General features: G+C 39.5%; 1 protein-coding gene across 3 annotated transcripts in view; it reads left to right on the top strand.

Moving 5' to 3' along the window:
* The window catches only part of PLXNA2 (plexin A2), a 321,485-nt gene that overhangs the window by 131,666 nt on the left and 167,279 nt on the right, over window positions 1-22,540 (top strand). For all 3 annotated transcript variants that reach the window (XM_074222562.1, XM_074222561.1, XM_074222563.1), the window contains exon 4: window positions 17,022-17,156. In XM_074222562.1, the coding sequence (XP_074078663.1) occupies window positions 17,022-17,156 (135 nt within the window). The remainder of the gene's footprint in view (window positions 1-17,021; window positions 17,157-22,540) is intronic.

Here is a 22,540-nt window from a genome sequence, read left to right as displayed (position 1 = left end):
AAATGTCAAGAATGAGACTATGGCACAGTGACAGAATACTTCAGGAGGGGTAGGGAAGTTGGGGAAGGAGAGGAGAGAATGGAAAAAAAATAACAAATTGCTAGAAACAATGATTATTACCCAGATGATTGACCATTCTCCAAAACACTAGGAAGGCAGAGGGCAGAAGCAGCTTCTCAAAAGTTCAAACCGTGCTCTTCCTGGTCACTACCTATCTCCCTTCTGGGGCTTGATACTTGCTGGTCCCAAACACTATTGAAATCTGCACTCTGACATCTCCTTTGTCTTTATAAAAAGTCTAGGAAGACTAGTGTTAGCAGGACTGATTCTTTCCTCTGCCATCCCCTGGACTCCAAATCACCACTTTTGCAAATAGATATACATAAGTTCAGACTGGTTTAGTGCTGTGTTTATCAGAGTGGATATTAGATCAATCAAAGAGTTGGAATCACCCTGGATTCTATGGACTATACTCTGCCATGCCTCATAAGACCTATTCCCACAGCAAAATATTTGGGAGAAAGATGGATTGAACTGGTAGAGGAGTAAGAGGCATGGAGAACCAGGATACATTTTTAAACTTCTGGCTAAGAAATGAGTTTTTTTTCCCAACCCTCTACTCCCTTTCTCAGCACCAAGGATTAATTGGTTTGATTGATCAGTTCATTCAATAAGTATTAATTGAGCATCTACTCAATTTGGACAAGACCTGGAGCTAAAAATGGTGGGAAAGGAGGATTTGAATTAAGTTTCATGGATAGGTCACAAGGAAGAGATAGGGCATCAGTGAAAATAAGCAAGAGATCTTTAGGACATGACCAGTAGTCAAGTTTGGCTAGATCTTAAGCAAGAACAGTTTGAATGAGAAGGGACATTGAAATGTATAAGGCATGGATATTGAGTCTCAGAGTAGAAAGCATCCTCAGATGCTTCCCCCAAATCTGACTTTCATCACCCCCAATTTGACAGAGCCTGAGGTTTTTTAAGCAAATTTTCCTTTTAATGTTTCAGAGATTGTAAGAATGAAGTTAGGTCTCTCCTATATTTCTATTCAATCACCATCAAATACCTCCCATCCTCCACCCCTTCCCTACTTTCCCTGATAGAGGGAAAAAAAAATCAGTCACCATATCAATAGAAAGGAAAATTACAGTTGTTTCCAGAACAGACATTCTGAAAACAATGTTTCTTATGATCTGGAAAAGAAAGAGTTCACTAAAAGGGGTAATAGCCCTTATAAATAGCCCATCTTGGCTCTATTTGCTTCTATCCAATTCAACAAACATTTAGATCTCATCTAGGTCCCAGTTGGTCTCCTGTGGTCATACATAGAGAAAAAAAAGCTACTCTTTAGCAACAGACAAGCTATTTTATATCCCCAAAATGTGGTTTTTTAAAAGGCCACTGCAACCAGCATGGCCTTTCCAATTTGAGGGAAAATGGGGTCTTAAAATGAGAAAGATCATTTCTGAGGTCTCTCAGTTTTCTACATATCTGAGTTTATCCACATCATCCATCCTAAGAAAGGGGTATTGCCATTTATGGTGGCCTCGAGGAACCTCTTTGGTTCTGAATCACCCCCAAGATCTGTCTCTGGGCTTAAGGATGATTGTAGATCATTCAGGGTTCAAAACCCCACCTCTGAGCAAGGAAAACTTGGTGTTAGCATTGGCTGGAACACAGATGTCGCGTGTCCCTCTGCCACTCCCAGAGCGTAAAGAGTAAACAAAGATTGGAGTTTGGCAGTAGCTCCTCATCATTCTTTATTAATTCCTTCCACCCTCCCCCAAATGCTCCCCACTCCCCACTTCCCTAGCCTCCAAGTGAAATATTGCTTTTGTTGTCTGCATGATTTGATTTCATCTGAGGCTGCTTAAAGCCTCTTCTGTCTCTTGCTGTGTTTATCTCATTGTTTCCCAGAACAATCAAGAGCTTCCCCTGCCTCTGGCAACTCCATCTTATTCCCTGAGCCTTCTGCCCTGACCTGCTGTCATTTAAAGTTGATGCAGGGACAGGAAGTCAGAGATGGAGATATACATGTGCCACCCTTGAAGACCATCCCTGGGAGCCTGAATCATCTAGTCATTTGCCTCCTTCAGCATCTAGCCATCTTCTCTTTCCTTAGGGCTGAGGAAATTCTCCCCACCAAAGATGGAGCCAAGAAGCAGGCAATTATTTTTCTGCTGAGTTGTTCATAGTGTCCCTTCTCGCCTCAGGTGGAGGAGGGGAGCACTATGTTTTGGGCACTGGCAGACATATCTGTCTGGGACATAAGAATACTTTATCTTTCCATCTTTCTATTTAGTGGCTAAGTATTTAAAATTAGATTGCAAAAAGGGTTTATAAAACAGCATCAATATGGACTAAAGACCACCAAGATTTCCTCTCTCAGGAAGAGAGGAGGGAAAGTAGCCATCAAAAGAACTTTCCAGTCATTCACTACTTCTTCAGTAAGACAATGGGTCTAGGATCTCATCAATCTGAGCATTCTTCCATTGATGAAGATTGCAACCCATCCATAGTTGTTCATACTATGCAATTCTTACTCATGTGGTCTCATTAATCCATCAGAGGGAAGGTTGACTCAACAAACTAGAGGCTTTCTAAATTTTGTGACATTGTGTAGATACCTGTATGCAGGATATCTATCAGTTAGCTCTTTCCCCTTCCCCATTTTACTCTGAAATCAAACTATTTTTTTTGACAATTATTTTCTTCTCCAGGACATTTCCTCCTTTGTAATGTGTTTCAATCCAATTATAATTAATAGGTTATATAGTCATTTTAGGTTTACAAAGTATTGTCCTCACAAATACATGAAAAATACAGTGCTATCATCCCCATTTTATACGTAAGAAAACTGAAACTTAGATTTGTTGGGTGATTTGTCTGGGTTCCCTCAGCTCATATCAGAATCAGAAACTAAATCTTGATCCTATGACTGGAAGATTTGTTGTTCTTCCCCAATACTATTCCCCACTCTATTCAGAAAGTCACTCAACTGATAGGTACTGGGTTATTTAGTCTGCACTTTGAAGAACCTCTATCAGGGTGTTTTTCTTTTTTCAGCCTAGAGAGAAAAACTACAGGTTTTGGGAGCATTTTTCTCTCCTTTTTCAACTCATAAATACACACACACACACACACACACACACACACACACACACACACACACCCCAGGATAAAATGACCTGCTTGGCACTTTACCTCTTTTTAAAATGTCTTTTGACATCTCTGATCCTCTCTGATCATGGGTACTTGTGCCAACCACACCCCAGCTGGGGACCCCAAGCAGGTCCTTAACATTCAAGGAAATGGATATAATTGTGCTTGGATGGAAATGTCAATCTCCAATCCACATCCCTTCCTTTCAGTGCCAAAACCCTGGTGATTGACAGTTCATTTGGGACAAGTGCTGAAAGGTACCTTAGTAGCAAGTCTGGGAGAGAGAAGAAGAATGAGAGAAAGGAAAGATGAATTTGCAAATTTTAGCAAATCTTAAAAGAGGTCTCCTGTCTCTCTCAATGGACAAGACCCGTAGTTCTTCATCCCCCCCGCCTCTCCTTCTGGCTCAGTATAACAGACAGAAGTTTGAGCTGCCTCCTTCTTTCCCCTCCAATTATCCAGGCATTTAGGGCCAGGCTCCCAGTCATCCTCCAGGGAGCTTCAGCCTGCTGGGTTGTGCCTTTGAACGTTTAGTTAACATTTCCACAGCTCAGAGGTTGGGGAGAAGAGTATGGAAGTTGCTGCTAGTATGTCTGTGTGTGTATATATGTGTGTGTGTGTGTGTGTGTGTGTGTGTGTGTGTGTGTGTGTTTGCAGGATGGAAGGAAGATGTATTTCTGAGATTGAATTTACCAAAGACTTCAATCTATAAATAATTCGGGTCATGAAGCTGTACAGAAATAAACTGAAGCTCGAATCCCCCTCCCCCTTCTCTCTCTCTCTCTCTCTCTCTCTCTCTCTCTCTCTCTCTCTCTCTCTCTCTCTCCCCCTTCCCCTATCTCTTTTTTATTCTTTCCTCTCTCTTCTCTCCTCTTTTCTCTCTCCTCTCTCCTCTCGTAAATGCACAACTACAGAGTTGAACCTCATTACCTTCCTCTCCACCTTAGTCAGAACCACACACCACAGTTTCCCTACCCCACATTCAACATGCAAATACATTCATACAAACAAACACAGCACCCTGGGTAAGCACTGGGTTCAAAGGGGAGTCGAAAGAGGACAGAATAGTAGCAGTGCCTTCCAAAGGAAAACCAAAAGTGAGAAGAGAGTGGCTTGTTCCTGAGTCTTGGCTGCTCTGAATTTCGAACTGAGTGCTTCAGTCTGTCAAACACTGAGGCAGTGCTGAGAAGTGCTAGCTCTAGAGTCAAAGGGCCTGGGCTTCAGGTCCACTCTTCCTTAGTCATTCTTAGCTTGAGGGAGTCATATATTCTCTTTGTGCCTTAGTCTCCTCAATAGGAAAATGGGTATAAAAATATCATTTCTTTAATAGGATAGTTCTGAGGAACAAGTGCGAAAATATATTTCAAAACATAAAAATAATATATATACACATATAGATATATAATATACACATTATGCATATAGATACACATATATGCATGCATATTTATATATATATATATATATGAATGCTAGTTATTATCATAATCTTTTCTTCCTAGGTCTCAATTTCCTCATCTTTAAAGTGAAGGGTTTGAGTTAGATAAGCCCTAAGGTTGCTTCTACTTTTAAATAAATTCCTATTTATAATAATATTTAGAGTGATTGAAGCAGCAGAGTAAAAAGATCTCTAGACTTAAAGTCAGGAGAGACATGGATGCAGATCCTGCTTCTGACTAGCTCGGTAAGTCACTTTAACCTCCTGATATTCAATTTTCTCCTTTGGAAAATGGGAACAATAATGGTTCCTTCCTACCAGGATTATTTTGGGAATTAAACAGGATAATTATGTAAAGCATATTTTAAAACTGAAATGTCTGTGCTTTATACTATATGTTATATAGAAATGCATTTGTCTAGAGTTTATACTATTCAAAGTACTTTCATATTTGTGGACTTATTTGATGATCTCAAGAATCCTACAACATACGCAGGGCAGGTATTATTATCTTATTTGATGGATGAGGATACTATGCATAAATAAGCTGACATGCCCAGACCCCACAGTGAGTGTCCTATCACAGGAAAAACCTTTCTTCTCAGAGTCTATGCTAAGGTCTTCTAATTCAGTTTTCTTTCCACAGTACCATATGGCCATTCCCAAGACGGATTCTCAGAATCCCTAATGCTTACCATTCCCCAGTGTGATGCCCAGTGCTTGCTGTTCCCCCCCAGCACTGGGGAAGAAAAAGTAATATTAAAGTGTCAAAGCCCAAGTAAGCACTGCCATAATTTAGGGCTAAATAGAAAAAGGAATTGATGCACAAGAAAAAGGAGTTTCAAGGGGCCTGCAGGTAAGCGAGTTAATTGGATATGCTGATTTGAATTGGATGTGCTTGTAAAGAGACTGTCATTAATTTCTGCATAGACATAGCTGTGATTTAAAGGAAAGGGACTAATAGGATTACTATTTCACTCTCATTTCAATGGGGGAACCTCCCACACAGAGGACAAGACGGTAAATCAGCCTTGGATTGCTCTTCTAATGATTTGGCTCCAAGGCCAGCTCCCTGGCAAACGAAATCTTCTGCCTCCCTGCATATTTTTACCAAATTGAGGTTTTTAGGTCTTTTGCAATTGCTAGTTCAGGAGACACATTCATGGCCCCCATCCACAGGGAGAAACATTGTTGAGGATGTAACTGTGGCTTGGTCAGCCTACTCAGTCTAATTTCTCAACCTTCAACCTTTGTATCCTCTCTGGAGCTTTTAACACTATCCATATGTTCTTTCCTCCCTGGACTTTCATGATACTACTCTCTTCTTGTTCTCCTACCTGTCTGACCATTCCTCAGTCTTCTTGATAGATGAACCTTAGGTCTCTTTCATAGATCCTGTTCTCTTTTCTCTCTAGTCCCTCTTAGTGATCTTATAAATTCCTATACATCTCCATGTAGTTGATTCTCAAATCTAAATATCTTATCTTTATTTTGTGTCTGATGACCAATCCCAAATTATCAACCATAAGATGGATATCTCTACCAATATGCCCCATACTCAAATAGAATTTATTTTCCTACCAAATACATTTTTTCCTAACCTCAATTTCTGATGAGGATTCTACGTTCCTTCCTTCTAGTCATTTAAATTCAAAAGTATAAAGTGATCTTTGACTTTTCACTGTCCTTCTTCTTCCATATTCTACTAGTTCCCAAGTACTATTCATTTTACATTTAGAATATCTCTAATATCTGTCTTTTTTCCACTTAAACAGCCTCCACCCTCCTGAACTATATTGATTGTGTCCTAACTGATCTTCCAGTTTCAAATATTAAAGCACAAATGTGATATCACTCCCCTGTTCTAGAAGTTTCAATGTCTTTCTTTTGCCTCTAGAATAAAATACAATCTCTTTTATCTGATATCTAAAATCCATCCTCTCTTTCCAGACTAATTAAACATTAATCCTCATTGCACTTTTTTGTGTCCCAACCAAACTGACCTCACATCTGATATTCCATCTTCTTCTATGTTTTCATCTAAATTGTTTCAGCTTTAAACCTCCATGCCTCTACTTCATAAAATTTTGAGCTTTTTTTTCACAGAACCCACAGCTCAGTTACTACCTCTCTGAGCCTTAGACTACTCTCTCATAATGTATTATATTTTATAGGAAGACTATAATCTGTATGGGTAGTGATTAGATCCACCTCCTCATGACACCCTTTAGGGTTTTCTTGGAAAATATACTAAAGAAATTTGCCATTTCCTTCTCCAGCTTATTTGCAGATGAGGAAACTGAGGTATATAGTTTAAGTGACTTCTCAGGGTCATACAGTTAGTTAGCATCTGAGACTATCTGAAACCAGCTCATGAAGGTGAGTCTTCCTGATTTCAAGCACATTGCTTTATCCTCTGTGTCACCTAGATGCCCTTATATATCAAAGTATTTCATCTTAAATTGGATCTTCACGTGGATTTTGAAAGAACTTAATATCATAGATCTAGATTTGGAAAGGACTTCAAAGGTTATCTAAGTAACCATCACATTATACAGAGAGGAAAGTCTGGTGGCCAGGATTAGCCTACTGTCTCTATACAGAGAGAAAAAAACCATTTCACTATCAGTTGTCTGGAACCAACATGAATCATTGCTTTTGATTTGTTCTTTTAGTATTTTCTTGATTTATATTACTGTGGTGAATTGTTCACCTTTTCGTGTTTTCTTCACCCTGAACCTGTTCATAGAAGGCTTCCCCCGTTTTCTATGGATTCTATATGTTTATAGTCTCTTACAGGACAATAATATTCTATCAAAATTTCTTTGGCCATTCCCCAGTCTTTGGGCACACATTTTGTTTATAGCCTTTTGTGATTATAAACAGTTCTACTATGAATATTTTGATAATTATTGTATCTCTCATTTTGAAATTGACTTCCTTTGGGGTGTATGCTCACTGATGGAATCTCTGGTTGCAAGAATATGCACATTTAATAACTTTTCTCCCATGATTCCAAATTTACTCTTGGAATAGTTGAACTAATTCCTGGGTCCACCAAAAATTTACTAGAATATCTGTCTTTCCATTCCTTCTTCAATATCGATAATTTCTTTTTTTTTTTAGGTGTTTTTTTTTTGTAAGGCAAATGGGGTTAAGTGGCTTGCTCAAGGCCACACAGCTAGGTAATTATTAAGTGTCTGAGACCAGATTTGAACCCAGGTACTCCTGACTCCAGAGCCGGTGCTTTATACACTGCATCGCCTAGCCACCCCGATAATTTCTATCTTATACTATCTTTACCAATTTGCACTGATACCTTGAAGTTGTTTTAGTTTGCCTTGCTCTTGTAGAATTTTTTTCATATATTTCATATTTCTCTTTTGAAAGACTGAATTTACAAGAAAAACTTCTTCTTTCCTTCTTACCTTGAAGTATTCTTTCTACTACTTCACAGAGGTGATATGTCCTTGACCTCAACCAAGGTTCACCTCTCTGGGGATCCTTGCTTCAAGTGGGCCAACAAAAGAATAATCTCTAAGTTCCCTTCTCATTCTAATATCATTTGACTTTAGAAAATAATAATAGCCACCACATATAGTCATTATTATGTACCAAGCACTGTGCTACAACTTTAAAATTATAATCTCATTTGATCCTCATAACAAACATGGGAGGTCAGTGTCATTAGTATCCCTATTATACAAATGAGGAAATTGAGGCAAACAGAGTCATACATCTAGTAAGTGTCTGAGGACACATTTGAACTCAAGTCTTCCTAATTCCATTGTATTACCAAGGGCAGAGAAGGAACAGTATCTTTCCTAGCATGTAAAGAAACATTAGGCTCTTAGAAACTGACTTAATAATAACAGGAATAATGGATATTTAGACAGCAGGCCTTTTGAGAGGCAGAATGTATAGTGGATAAAGAGCTTGCCTTAGAGGCAGGAAGACCTGGGTTCAGGTTCTACAACTCATATGACCTGGAGGGGGGGAAAACCACTGGACATTTTTGTATATCCTAGGAACTCATAAGACTACAAGTTCTCTTGGTGGAGGGAGTTTTGCATCTGCTAGTTCTCTATACAATTGAAAACAAAGGTCTAGTGTCCCTATAACATGTATACACTCTAAATATCTTATCCCATTTGAACCTCTGTGGAATAGGTAATATTCTGTGGATTGGCAATAATGATAATAATTAATAATAATTGAACCCATTTTCCAGATGAGTAAACTATGACTCAGGGAGCTTGCATGGTTTCCTCAAGGTCAAACAGCTATCAGTTGGTCTGAGCTTGTATTCAAACCCAGTTCTTCTGACTTGCAACCTAATGTGTTTTGGTACTTAACAACAGCTGCCTATGAAGGGCGGCATGGATAGGACCCATCAAGGGGTAGAATCAAAGAAGAGTCACAGAATCCTACACCCAGGCTCTGGGCATGCAGGTCCCTTGAGCCTCCCTTTTTCTTTTTTCTTTTTTTATAAAAGATTTTATTTATTTTGAGTTTTACCATTTTTCCCTTGATCTTACTTCCCTCCCCCACCCCCACAGAAAGCAATTTGTCAGTCTTTACATTGTTTCCATGTTGTACATTGATCCAAATTGAGTGTGATGAGAGAGAAATCACATCCTTAAGGAAGAAACAAAAAGTATAAGAGATAACAAAATCAGACAATAAGATATCTGGGTTTTTTTCCTAAATTAAAGGGAATAGTCCTTACACTTTGTTCAGATTCCATGGTTCTTTATCTGGATGCAGATGGTATTCTCCATTGCAGACAGCCCAAAATGTCCCTATTTGTTACACTGATGGAATGAACGAGTCCTTCAAGGTTGATCATCGCCCCCATGTTGCTGTTAGGGTGTACAGTGTTTTTCTGGTTCTGCTCATCTCACTCAGCATCAGTTCATGCAAATCCCTCCAGGCTTCCCTGAATTCCCATCCCTTCTGGTTTCTAATAGAACAATATTGTTCCATGACATACATATACCACACTTTGCTAAGCCATTCCCCAATTGAAGGACATTTACTTGATTTCCAATTCTTTGACACCACAAATAGGGCTGCTATGAATATTTTTGTACAAGTGATGTTTTTACCCTTTTTCATCATCTCTTCAGGGTATAGACCCAGTAGTGGTATTGCTAGATCAAAGGGTATGCACATTTTTGTTGCCCTTTGGGCATATTTCCAAATTTCTCTCCAGAAAGGTTGGATGAGTTCACAGCTCCACAGTGTAATAGTGTCCCAGATTTCCCATAACCCTTCTAATAATGATCATTATCCTTTCTGGTCATATTGGCCAGTCTGAGAGGTGTGAGGTGGTACCTCAGGGAAGCTTTAATTTGCATTTCTCTAATAATTAATGATTTAGAGCAATTTTTCATATGACTATGGATTGCTTTTATCTCCTCATCTGTAAATTTCCTTTGCATATCCTTTGACCATTTGTCAACTGGGGAATGGCTTTTTTTAAAATATGACTCAATTCTCTGTATACTTTAGAAATGAGTCCTTTGTCAGAATCATTAGTTGTAAAGATTGTTCCCCAGTTTACATTTATTTTTTTTTGCAAGGCAATGGGGTTAAGTGGCTTGCCCAAGGTCACACAGCTAGGCAATTATTAAGTGTCTGAGACCGGATTTGAACCCAGGTACTCCTGACTCCAGGGCTGGTGCTTTATCCACTGCACCACCTAGCCACCCCTACTAACATTTCTTTTGATCTTGGTTACAGTGGTTTTATCTGTGAAAAATCTTTTTTTAATTTAATGTAATCAAAATCATCTAGTTTGTTTTTGGTGATGTTCTCCATTTTTTCCTTAGTCATAAACTGTTCTCCTTTCCATAGATCTGACAGGTAAACTAGTCCTTGATTTTCTAATTTGCTTATAGTATTTTTTAATGTCTTAATCCTGTATCCATTTGGATCTTATCTTGGTAAAGGGTGTAAGGTGTTAGCCTAATCTAAGTTTCTTCCATGCTAACTTCCAATTTTCCCAACAGTTTTTATCAAAGAAAGAGTTTTTTTTATCCCAATAGCTAGACTCTTTGGGTTTATCAAACAGCAGATTACTATAATCGTTTCCTGCTATTGCACCTAGTTCTATTCCACTGGTCTACCACTCTATTTCTTAACCAATACCAGACAGTTTTGATGACTGGTGCTTTATAATATACTTTTAGATCAGGTAGGGCTAAGCCCTCTTCTTTTGCATTTTTTTTCCATTAAATTCCTGGAAATTCTTGACTTTTTAATTCTCCATATGAATTTACTTACAACTTTTTCTAACTTATCAAAGTAACTTTTTGGAATTTTGATTGGTAGGGCACTAAGCAGGTAGTTTAGTTTTGGTAGAATTGTCATTTTTATTATATTAGCTCTACCCATCCATGAGCAGTTGATATTTGCCCAGTTATTTAAATCTGATTTAATTTGTGTGAGAAGTGTTTTATAATTGTTTTCAAAAAGTTTCTGAGTCTGCCTTGGCAAATAGACTCCCAGGTATTTTATACTGTCTGAGGTTACTTTGAATGGGATTTCTCTTTCTAGCTCTTCCTGCTGTATCTTGCTAGACATATATAGAAAAGTTGAGGATTTATTTTATATTCTGCCACTTTGCCAAAACTTCTAATTGTTTCCAGTAGTTTTTTGGATGATTTCTTGGGATTCTCTAGGTAGACCATCATGTCATCTGCAAAGAGTGAGAGTTTTGTCTCTTCCTTCCCAATTCTAATTCCTTCAATTTCTTTTTCTTCTCTAATTGCTGAAGCTAACATATCTAATATGATATTGAATAGTAGTGGTGATAATGGGCATCCTTGTTTCACCCCTGATCTTATTGGGAATGCCTCTAGCTTCTCCCCATTGAATATAATTCTTGTTGATGGAACCTCCTTTTTTCTTGTGCATCAATTCCTTTTTCTATTTGGCCCTAAATTATGGCAGTGCTCACTTAATGCTTTATCTCCTTTTGGAAGTGGTATCTTTTGGTGGAATTCTCTGCTAAGCGTCCAGCCCCTATCTCAACAACTTTGAGTGACACCAAGGCTGGGTGATTGGGAAAGGTTGTTCAAGCTTCAGCTAAATGTCATGAGGGAGGAGGAGAAGAGAGAAAATTTCTTGGTTTGACCTTGCTCTTTTAAGCAAGGAACTTATACCAAATAGCTTATCAACTTAATTTGGACTCATTTTGGACTGGTTCACATAGTTCTTTTGTTTGTTATTTTTAAATGCTGAATTATTTTCTGATCCAGTTTAAAAAAAATAAAAGTTTAATAGTTGGTTTAGAATCTATTTAGAGTTCAGAAAATTCATGCCATTCAGCCCAGTTAGTTTACATTATTGCCTGTAATTTGATTTCCTGCCTGCATCCCCCAACTCTGGCCCCAAAAGCTAGCTCTTTAAGAGCTTGGGTTTTTGGACTTGAAGCCGTCCCAGTTCTCCTGCAGCTTGAAATCTTTTGATGCAATGCAGCAACCAATCTCCCTATTTCAAGGAGCAGTATAACTGAGTCAGGGAATAGCAATGTACATGGCAGAGCCAACCAAGATTCCTGACTTCCAACCTTCCTTTAGTTTCTATAGAACGTAGTGGTCAATGATCAAGGTCCCAAATCCTTAAAACAAATTTTGTCAGAATTTTTAAGGATACTTCCTTTTAATAGGTGTGTCTCTTCCATGAAAATTCAAAATCTGTTATGTTTAATCACAACCTGTCTGCTGTCAGAAAAAAACTTGTATTTGGAGATGGAAGGGGGGGATAGAATTAGTCCTCAAGAAATGATGGGGGGGGTGGCTAGGTGGTACAGTGGATAGAGCACCGGCCCTAGAGTCAGGAGGACCTGAGTTCAAATCTGACCTCAGACATTTAATAATTACCTAGCTGTGTGGCCTTGGGCAAGACGCTTAACCCCATTTGCCTTGCAAAAATCTAAAAAAAAAAAGGAAATAATGGAAGATGTCTCAGCTTATGCTAGGTAGAGTTCAAGACAAAAAGATACAATGTGATATTATAGAAAGAGCACTGGGTTTGGGATCAGAGGATCTGGGTTCAAGACCTGTCTAATCTCTCTGGGCCTCAGTTTCCTCCTCTGTAAAATCAGGGAGATCACTGAGGTTCCTCCTAGCTCTAAATGGATGATCCCATGATCCAAAAACTAAAAGTCCACCTGACCCCAGCAAGGGAAAGAAAATGAACTTCATCCCCTCACCCCAAAATATTGGAAGGGGAGATTTCAATAGTATTTGCCAAAGCATCTGATTTTAACAACAGGTTGGAAATCAGAGGAGAGAGTCAGGCTTGAAGAAGAGGGGAGGAAGAAAGAGGAAGAGGAAGGTATAGAACTAGAAAGCAGCAGGGGAACATTGGAACAAGAGTGGGTTTGGTGCTACACTTCTTAGGTCGGCTCTTCTGCCTATTCCTAGGACTAGGAGGATGGAGGTGGACAGTGCCTGGGTCCCCACCCCAACCCTTCTCTTGGGAGACTGAACCACAAATGTCAGAGGAAAAGAAGGGAGCAGCGAGCTAGGGCCCCTGATATTTCTGTCCCTGAAAGTTGCAGGAACTGGGACCTCCCCTCCCCCACCCTGGCCTGGAGCCCAGAGCCCACAGCTGTCCTCCGAACGGGCGCCAGCTGCGCCCTTATCGAGTTTCTCTGGCAAGTGGGCAAATTCTAGACAGAATAGAGGAATGTGGCCCACAGAACTGATCTCCCTCCCCTAGCCCTGCCATAATCCCAGCCAGAAATCCCACCCATGTGGCCTCTATGCCTCTTCTCTCACACGGGTGTTGAGGGTGGAGTGTGGCAGAAGAGGAGGCCAGGATGCTGGTCAGGAGGGAAACCAAAGGGGGACAGGTGGAAATAACAATAATAGAACTAATAATAATAATAACTCAAATCTCTGTATCTCTTTAAGATTCAAAAGACACTTTCCCCACAGCAACAGTCCCACACAGTAGATATAAAAGAGAATCTGGTATTAAAATCATACAAGAGGAAATACTTGGCAGCCTCATGTTGACTATGGCATCAAGGCTGAGATGCCTGAGTTATTTAGTTTCTAATTCAATTCTTTTGCAAAAGAATTTGTTGAATTCTGTGGTAGGAGTTGAGTAGCTCACACAGGAAATAGTCATTTCTGATATCCTTGATTCCCAGAATCTCTCCATTGAAAGGAATCTCAGAAGCCATGTGTGATCCAATCCATGTCCAAAGATCCTCAAATAGCCTTCTCACCAAGTGGTCATCCAGCCTTCGTTTGAAGATGACTATGAAGGCAGACAAAAAGAGCCCTCCCCTCAAGAAGTGTACATTGCAAAAGGGGAAACAACATGTAAAACAATGTAGCTTCAGACACTTGAAGAGAGCTATCATGTTTCTCATTCCACTGCTATCTTGGCTTTAGTCTCTCCTTTTCCCAACTGAACATCCCTAGTTCCTTTAAATGGTGAGATCTCTAGGCCATTCACCACCCTGGTCTCTCTCCAGTTTACCAATATTCTTTCCAAATGTAAGCACCAAACAAATTTTATAGTCTTTTGGGTGATCAGACTTAACTTTATGTAGTAAGGCAATATTATAAAAATGTGGTGAATTGAATATAATTAGTGTCCAGACTGTTTGTAACAAACAGTAGTTTAGGTAAAGGGAGTAGGTGATAAACATGGACTAAAAGAAGGTGAAGAAGCTTCGGGGATGATGATGATGATGATGTGTGTGTGTGTGTGTGTGTGTGTGTGAGAGAGAGATTTGAGGCTTTGTTTTAGTGGAGGAGAGAGGGTATTTTGGGTTTCTTTGTTAGTGTCTTTTTGCCATTTTGGGATTTTCTTAGCAGGAGTGGTTGGCCATTTCCTTCTCCAGCTCATTTTACAGATGGGGAAACTGAGAAAAACAGGGTTAAATGACTTGCCCAGGGTCACCCAGCTAGCAAGTCTTTGAGGCTAAATTTGAATTCCAGAAGATATCTTCCCATTCTCTGTTAATTACCTACAATTCATTCTGTATGGTTCTTCATTGTACATAATTTTTAATATATTGTCTCCTCCGTTCAACCATGAGCTTCTTGAGAACAGGGTTTGTCTTGCTTGCTTTTCTATTCCCACACTGCCTGGAACATAGTTAGCATTTTAAAATGCTTGTTTCTTATCTCCTTCCTATTTCACAAACCTCCCACTTCTATCTAACTATTTAGGTCCCTGCAGCAAAACCGAGCCATTCATTCCTTCATTCATCAAGCATTTATTAATCTCCAACTTCTCCTAATTCCAATGCCTTCCCATTTTAAAAATTTTCCCTAGAAATCCAATATATAGTTTATTTTGAATATATTTATTTGCATATTGGCTTCACCATTAGTTTATAAGTTCCTTGAAGGTAGGGACTATCTTTGTCTCTTTTTGTATCTCCCAACCCTTAGTCCAATGCTTGGTCAGCAGTGAGCACTTAATGTTTATGGGTTGATTGATTACTATGAGATAGGCACTGTACTAAGAGCATGAGATGCAAAGAAAAAAACAGCTCCTTGCCCTCAAAGGAGTTTACTTTCAGTGGTGGGGGTGAGGTTAGGGGGGGCAGAGAAGAGGTACAAATAAGTAAATTCAAGTATATGCCACAGGGTAGCTAGGGGTTGGGAAGGAGACCCTAGCAGCTTGTGAGGATTTGAAAAGGTCTCCTATACAAGGCACCCCATGAACTAAGTTTTGAAAGAAGTTAGGGATTCTCTAAGGTGATGATGGAGACAATAGTAATCTCAGCAAAGGCATGGAAATAGAAGTTGCAATTTCATGCATGGGGAAGGGCAAGTGGACTGGTTAACCTGGAAAGAAGAATATGTGAAGGGGAGTAACATGCAGAAAGCCTAGAAAAGTAGGCAGGGGTTAGACTGGACTGTGCTCATCCTAGGCAGTCAGTCCACAGTGCTTTATCTCTTCTTATCAAAAACTGCTTTTAGTTCTCATCTCTCATCCAGCCTTCAGAATTGAAAGGATCTAATAAACTAACATGCTACTTACTAATAATGGATGAACAATTCTCTAGGCTATTTGTATTTTTATAAAGGTCAGTGTCTTTATCCAAAGGAATGAATATCTAATGATGGAATTTCAGGCATCATTAACTAACTTAAACTATTAGAGTTACCTATGGCATTGAAAAGGAGATACTTTGGGGTGGAACTTGAACCTTCCCAGCCCCCCTTAAACTGTCCTGCCTAAATGACCACCAACATGGAAGCCTGCCTCCCTCTTTTTCCCATTCTCATTGGGTTCCAGAAGCTGACCTCATTTCCCTTCCGAATATAGCAATGACCCCTGAATGTCACCGTCTTGTAGCCAACATGCCCAGGCAGGCAGACAGGCATAAATATATGCATTGCGCATCTGGCTAAGACATAGCTGTCAGGAATGTACAAAACACACCTACATAGAGGGATCAAATTCACATGTCCAACAAATGTAGACTTGTAGAAAACAGAACCCCTTTGGTGCAACTTGGGCCAGTCCAAGATTAGGGCCACATCCATAAGAGTTAGTGTTTATAAGTTTGCCTTAATAAAGCACTCTACATTTGTCATCTTGGTTGAGCCTCATGACAACAATAAATGCTATAATAATAATAATAATAATAATTATTATTATTATTATTATTATTATTTATTCCCATTTTGTAGGTGATATTGAGGCTAAAAGCGTTCATCTCTCCCCATGCCTTCATGGTTGGGGAACATTTTGGCCTGCCTGTGAAGTTAAAGGAATTAAGAGTCAACTCACTCATTTTTAAAATAAGGAAACTAAGGCCCATGGAGAAGTAGCCTGCACAAGCTCATGAAATTTATAAGTAGTACAACCAGTATTTGAACTCAGGTCCTTTAAGTCCAGACTTCTGTACCAAGGTGTATTCAGTAATTTTCTCATCTTCTTTTGGGTAGGGTGGGGTGGGTGGGGTAGTGAAAGATTCAGAGTGAGCAATGAATGGTTTCCCTTCCAAAGGGGAGCAAGAGTAAATATAAGGGGCAACTACATGGCACAATGGATAGAGCACCCACCCTAGAGACAGAAGGACCTAAATTCAAATCTGACTTCAGACACTTATTAATTACCTAGCTGTTTGACCTTAGACAAGTCACTTAACCCAATTTGCCTTGCAAAAAAGAAAAAAGTTAATTTAATTCAACTCAGTTCAATTCAACAAAGATTTATTAAGGTCTAATGCTTGCAAAGAAAAACTTTATGCTGTGGGCTAGAAGATACAAAGATGAAGCAGTCTGAGTTCAAAGAGTGTGGAGTCTAGTTGGGGGAGTTCTATATAGAGGTAAATGCCAAATCAAATGGATCTTATGAGAAGCACAAACCAATTGTTATAGGAGAAGGTTCTGTGGAGATACTGAAGACACCTCTGATTCTCTTTCAGATTCGTGCAGATGGTCCTCCCCATGGAGGTGTACAATATGAAATGGTCTCAATTCTCAAAGATGGGAGCCCCATCCTCCGGGACATGGCCTTCTCCATTGACCAGCGTTACCTGTACGTCATGTCTGAGAGACAGGTAAGGGCTGACATCCCAAAGCTATCTAGAAACAATGATGAGAGTCCCTTTGCAGGGACTGTGGTTTGTTCACTGAGATCTTTGGCCTTTATGATATGGAAATCCAGAGGGAAGTCTGAGTCCAGGTCACCTGGGTTTCAATAATCATAATAGTAACTCATTTCTATAGTACTTCAAAGTTTCTAAAATACTTCCTTTATAAGCAACCCTGTGAGGGGGGGAGTTTTGGAGTGCAACCAATGATGTCATCAGCATGAGGTACTCCTGGTACAGAAATCTCCTTCACTCAGGAATATCAGAAATTTGTCTCTGTCATGTACTATTAGAGTTATCTATGTCATTGCAAGGTTAACTATTAAAAGTAAATATCTTTTAGAGACAGGACTTGGACTCTGGTTTTTCTGACTCCAAAGCTGGCTCCATATCCAATATACTAGGCTTTCTCTATGAGCATCCCCATTTTATGGATAATGAACTAGAGTTTGGTTGGGAGAAATTACTGATGCACAGTTACATGGCTGTAGTTATCAGAACTGAAACACAAATCCCCTGCCTACAAGTCTAGGACTTTTACACTTCACCCGCCTGGCTCTTCTCTCCTGTTCACTCATGGCTTTTCAAGGAGAATTAGAGACATTTGGGGGCCAGCTACTTCCTGGATGCCTGCTGCCTCAGCCACAGCTCCATGTCTCTGAATATGATAAACTGCCCCACAAGAACAGGCCAGACTGCACAGAGCATCTTGGTGTGATTAGGAGGTAGATTTATGACCTGTGGGCCAGCAGAGTCTGCTGCTCTAGGGAGCCAACAAGGTGTAAATAATCCAGGCCTTGGTGCTTGGACCAATCTTGTAAAGGACCAACCCAAGCGAGGAATCAGGAGGGAGAGAAAAAAATCTACATCTTAGCTCACACTCACACAGACCAGATGAAACTCAGCCAGCTGTGAGAGGGTGAGGTCATGCCTGGGAGAAAGGGAGCCTGGGCTTCTGCAGTCGGCTGTGAGGCTTTAAGAAAATCTCTTGGCATTAAATTTGTACATAGGATCATAGATATCATAAGAGCTAGCATTTAAACAGTGATTTTGGGCTTGCAAATTGCTTTACAATATTGTCTTATTTTGTTCTCAACAACAACAACCCCAGGAGGTAGGTGGCATTATAATAATAAAATGAGGATAATTTTATTGAGGCAGTTAGAAGTTAGTGACTTGTCCAGGGTCACACAGCTAATAAGGGTGTAAGGCTGAATTTGATCTTGCTTCTTCCTGATCCCAAATCCAGCACCATCTAGTTTCCTGAAACTAGGTCTAGAACTAAAGCAAGAAGTAATTTCAGAGTCCACCCAATTTAACCTTCTTATCTTATAGAGGAGGAAAATGAGGTCCTGAGAGGATAAGTGATTTACCCTGAGGTCATATAGGTCCTAAAAGTGGAATTGGAAGTCAGAGGAATTCAGAGTCAGTGCTCTTTCTACTGTATCACATTAGCCATCAATCTGTGCCTTAGTTTCCCACATGTCTGATGAATCATTTGTGTTCCAATTATATGGTAAGGACTAGGATATGCTAGTTCTGATCTTCTGTAACTAGGGAAAATCCAAATACAGGAAAAAACTTTTGACTATTCCTAGCCAAATATAGGAAAAACCTTTGGAGAGATGGGGGAAAGGACTGATCATAGTTTTCTCTAGATCATATGTGACTGATGGTAGGAAAGGGAAATTTTCTAAAATTAAATAAAATTAACTTAAGAAAATGAAAGAAGGGACAAGATTCTGTCTTTCATTCTGCCAATACTATTGGACAACAGTCAAACACACAGAGCAATACTAGGTAGTTTTGTAAGTTGTTCAGTTATGTTGGACTTTTTATGATCTCGTCTGGGGTTTTCTTGGCAAAGACGCTGAAGTGGTTGACCATTTCCTTCTCCAGTTCTTTTGACACATGAAGAAACTGAGGCAAACAGAGTTAAGTGATTTGCCCAGGGTCACATGTTAGTAAATGTCTGAGGTTAGATTTGAACTCAGGAAAATATCTTCTTGACTCTAGTGCTGATGCTCTATCCACTATAGTACCACCTAGCTGGCCATTAGGAATTATGTGAGTGGATAAGAGAAGATGCAAACATAGATGCTCCAGGTAGGGCCCCATTATTTTAGAAGGAATTTGACATTTTAATACTTGTGGAGACTTGCAATATAATCTAGTCCAATCCTCCCATTTGAGTAAAGAGGAAAGTGAACCCCCCAGTTAAGTAAGGTAACTTGCTGCTGGTTCCATAGCTGCTTAAAAGAGAACATTAAAACAAGGTTCTCTGGGCTCTCAGAGCAGTGTTTTCCTCCATAACCTGTTGTTTCCCTTAAAGGGGACTTAAATGGTGAATCCGAGTCTCTATATTTGGCATCCCTGACAAGATAGCAGAAGATGCCAGAAAAAGACTGTGTGTTGACTCCTCCAAACTGGCTCTGCCAATCTCTCTTGCCTTTCCCTGAGCCATTAGAATGTCCCCAGCTCTCCCACACTCCAGTTATAGAGGACCTGAGTCAAGTGTAAATTGATGGGTGAGAAGGAACACGAGAGAACTAGATGGGGATGTGGCACATCTAAAGAACAGAGAAGGAATTTTAACTTAAACATTGCCTAGGAACAGATGGCACACACCATATGTGGAACACATGCAAACAGCATGAAGATCCACTTGGCTCCTCCTGGTTCCTTTTATCACTTTCATGTGGCCCTTTCTATGAAGTAGAACCAGTTCCCAGGTGGATAATGGCCCTATACCAGACTTGCCAAACTTCACATATTCTGAATTTAGAGTCAGAATTGATTTTTTCATGTCTGTGGCATATTGATGGTATAATTTGAAGGCCACTAAGAAAGTCAGTCTATCCCCAAAATAACTTTGCCTGTGGACCTGTTACAGCACCTTCTATACCAACACTGGTATAGATGAATTCCTTTCAGTTTACTTCACTCTGGTTACTTTTAAAATACAGATACTTTTGAAAATGATAATATATACATATTTTATTGCATATGTATTCATCCATTTCAGAGCATCATAAATTTATAATGGGAAAGAGTCTTAGAGGGTCCAACTACCTCATATTACAGATCAACAAACTAAAGCAAAAAGAGAGGAAGTGACTTGTCCAAAGTCACACAGATAATAGCAAAGCTGGGATTCAAAGCCAGGTCTTCTGATTCCAAATCTAGTATCCTTTCTAGTATGCTATTTAGCAAATATATTAAGCATCTACTATATTCAGGATGGGGGTGCAATTTGGTGGCATAGTACAGAGAACACCTGGCCTAGAGTAAAGAAGACTCATCTTCCTGAATTGTAATCCAACCTCATACGCTTACTAGCTATTATGACAAGTCACTTAACCATGTTTGCCTCAGTTTTCTAATCTGTAAAAAGGGGATAATAAAAAGGGGATCAAATGTGATAAAGTGTGCAAAGTGTATTATAAATATTAAAGTGTCATGTAAGTATGAGCTAATATTATCAATAGCATCCATTTCAACACTAATTTTTTTTTATAGTGGAAAAAACTCTGGACCTAAAATGAAGTGAGATCTGGTTTTAGGATTCTGACTCTAATACATCTCAGCTGTGTGAGTCTGAAAATTTATTCTGTCTGGACCTCACTTTCTTATTCTGTAAAATTTGAATAATAATAATGCTGGTACTACCTACTTCACAGGGATATTATCATCTTAAAGAGGTTTATAACTAACTATTGGCTATTATAATGCTTTGGAATGTTTGTGGGAAGATAGGAAACCCATCTCACTGTGGGGAGAGATGAGGGTGTTAGAGGACCTCATGAGGATTCCTTCATTGTAAGGGAAGATGATGTGATAAGAATGAGGTAGTGTAAATTCCCATCCAGTGCTTGCCACCAATCATGGCGGGGAAGATAATGATGTGAGGCCTGGCTATAAGTTTGTGACTTTCCTGTGAGATTGGTAGGGTCCTCCTGGTGATCTTATAACATTCTGACCTAAAGGGAGATCCAACAAGAGCAAGATTGATCATATAGAGCCATGCCCTAGAACTGAGTTTTACTCAATAGAGACTGAGTATCTGGATGAAAAAATTAAATATACTTCAAATCACAGAAAATAACAAGAAATAGTATCCCATTGCTTCACAATTTAAATATGGCAGCTAGCAGTTCCAAAGCTAATTCTATCTCATCTATCTCTTTTTTTTTCTTTTTGATTTTCATGAGAATGAGTCTGACCAAGGTCAAGAAAAGTAGCTTAGGGTGTGGCTCAGTCTTTCTTAGCCCTAGGATGTGGGGAAATAAGAAAACAATAAAATATAATAATAACAATTCCCATGTATATAGCATTTTAAAGTTTTATAAATTGCTTTACTCATGACACGTCTGTGAGCATAGGCACCAGGTAGAAGTATTATCCATATCGTACAGGCAAGCAGACCACAGCTTGAGAGGTCAGGTCACTTATCTTGCTCAAAGTCCCATAACCAGTAAATGTTAAAGTCAGAATTTGAACACATAGTTCTGTCTAACTTGAAGTTTGGCATTATACTGTGCTGGGGTCACTCAATGATTGATGGAGCCTTGAGAAGTGGAGAATGCAAGCTTCTCGAGAGCAAGAACTGGTTTTTGTTTTTTGTCCTAGCTGCCTGGCACAGGACTTGTAGCTAGTAGCTTAATAAATGATCTTCCAGTTGGATGGAATGGAAAGTGCCATGAATGCTTTTGCCTCTAGATATCATTTCCTTTATTTGATTTATTTGAGGATGAATGGTTTTTTGAAAATGGTTTGCAAAGCTAGAAACTAGTAAAGGGAGAATTGGGCCAGGGGTGGTGATAGATAAGATGAAATAACTCAATGGGCATAAAGACTTTGGAGGAATAAGTATCCATGTTTCCAGAAGTTTTAATCCTGTCCTGGATTGGGGTTTAACTTGCAAATTCCCTTTCATCCATGACTGAATCTCTTCCTTCAGTCCTCTAGCTCTTTCTTATCCTGGGCTTTGAACAGTGAGAATGCAATAATGATTGCCATAAGAGACCTTGACCAGTCATGGAAGGAATTTGTAGAGATCTATGGAGTGGAGAGGGATGCCTTTGCCAAGAGGGGCTGTAATCCAGGGAGAGGAAGTTCCAAGGGGGATTTGCAGTGGAGCACCTAACCCTGGCACCTGAAAAGCTGTAAATCTTATAGAAACAGGTGCCCAACTGATTTAACATGGGGTCAAGATCAGGGATGGGAGCCAAGAACAGCTCAAGGCCCATCTGTCTGAGACTGAAATGGTGTGAGCACAGAGAACATCCCCAGAAGGCTGAGGCTTCTCAGGGGAAACATTGAAACAGACAAGGCAGCCTTGTCTAACAGTT

This window comes from Macrotis lagotis, chromosome 2 (genome assembly GCF_037893015.1).
Source record: "Macrotis lagotis isolate mMagLag1 chromosome 2, bilby.v1.9.chrom.fasta, whole genome shotgun sequence".
Taxonomy (NCBI): Eukaryota; Metazoa; Chordata; class Mammalia; order Peramelemorphia; family Peramelidae; genus Macrotis; species Macrotis lagotis.
The sequence above is the reverse complement of the archived record's forward strand: the minus strand, read 5'-3'. Positions and strand labels throughout refer to the sequence as shown.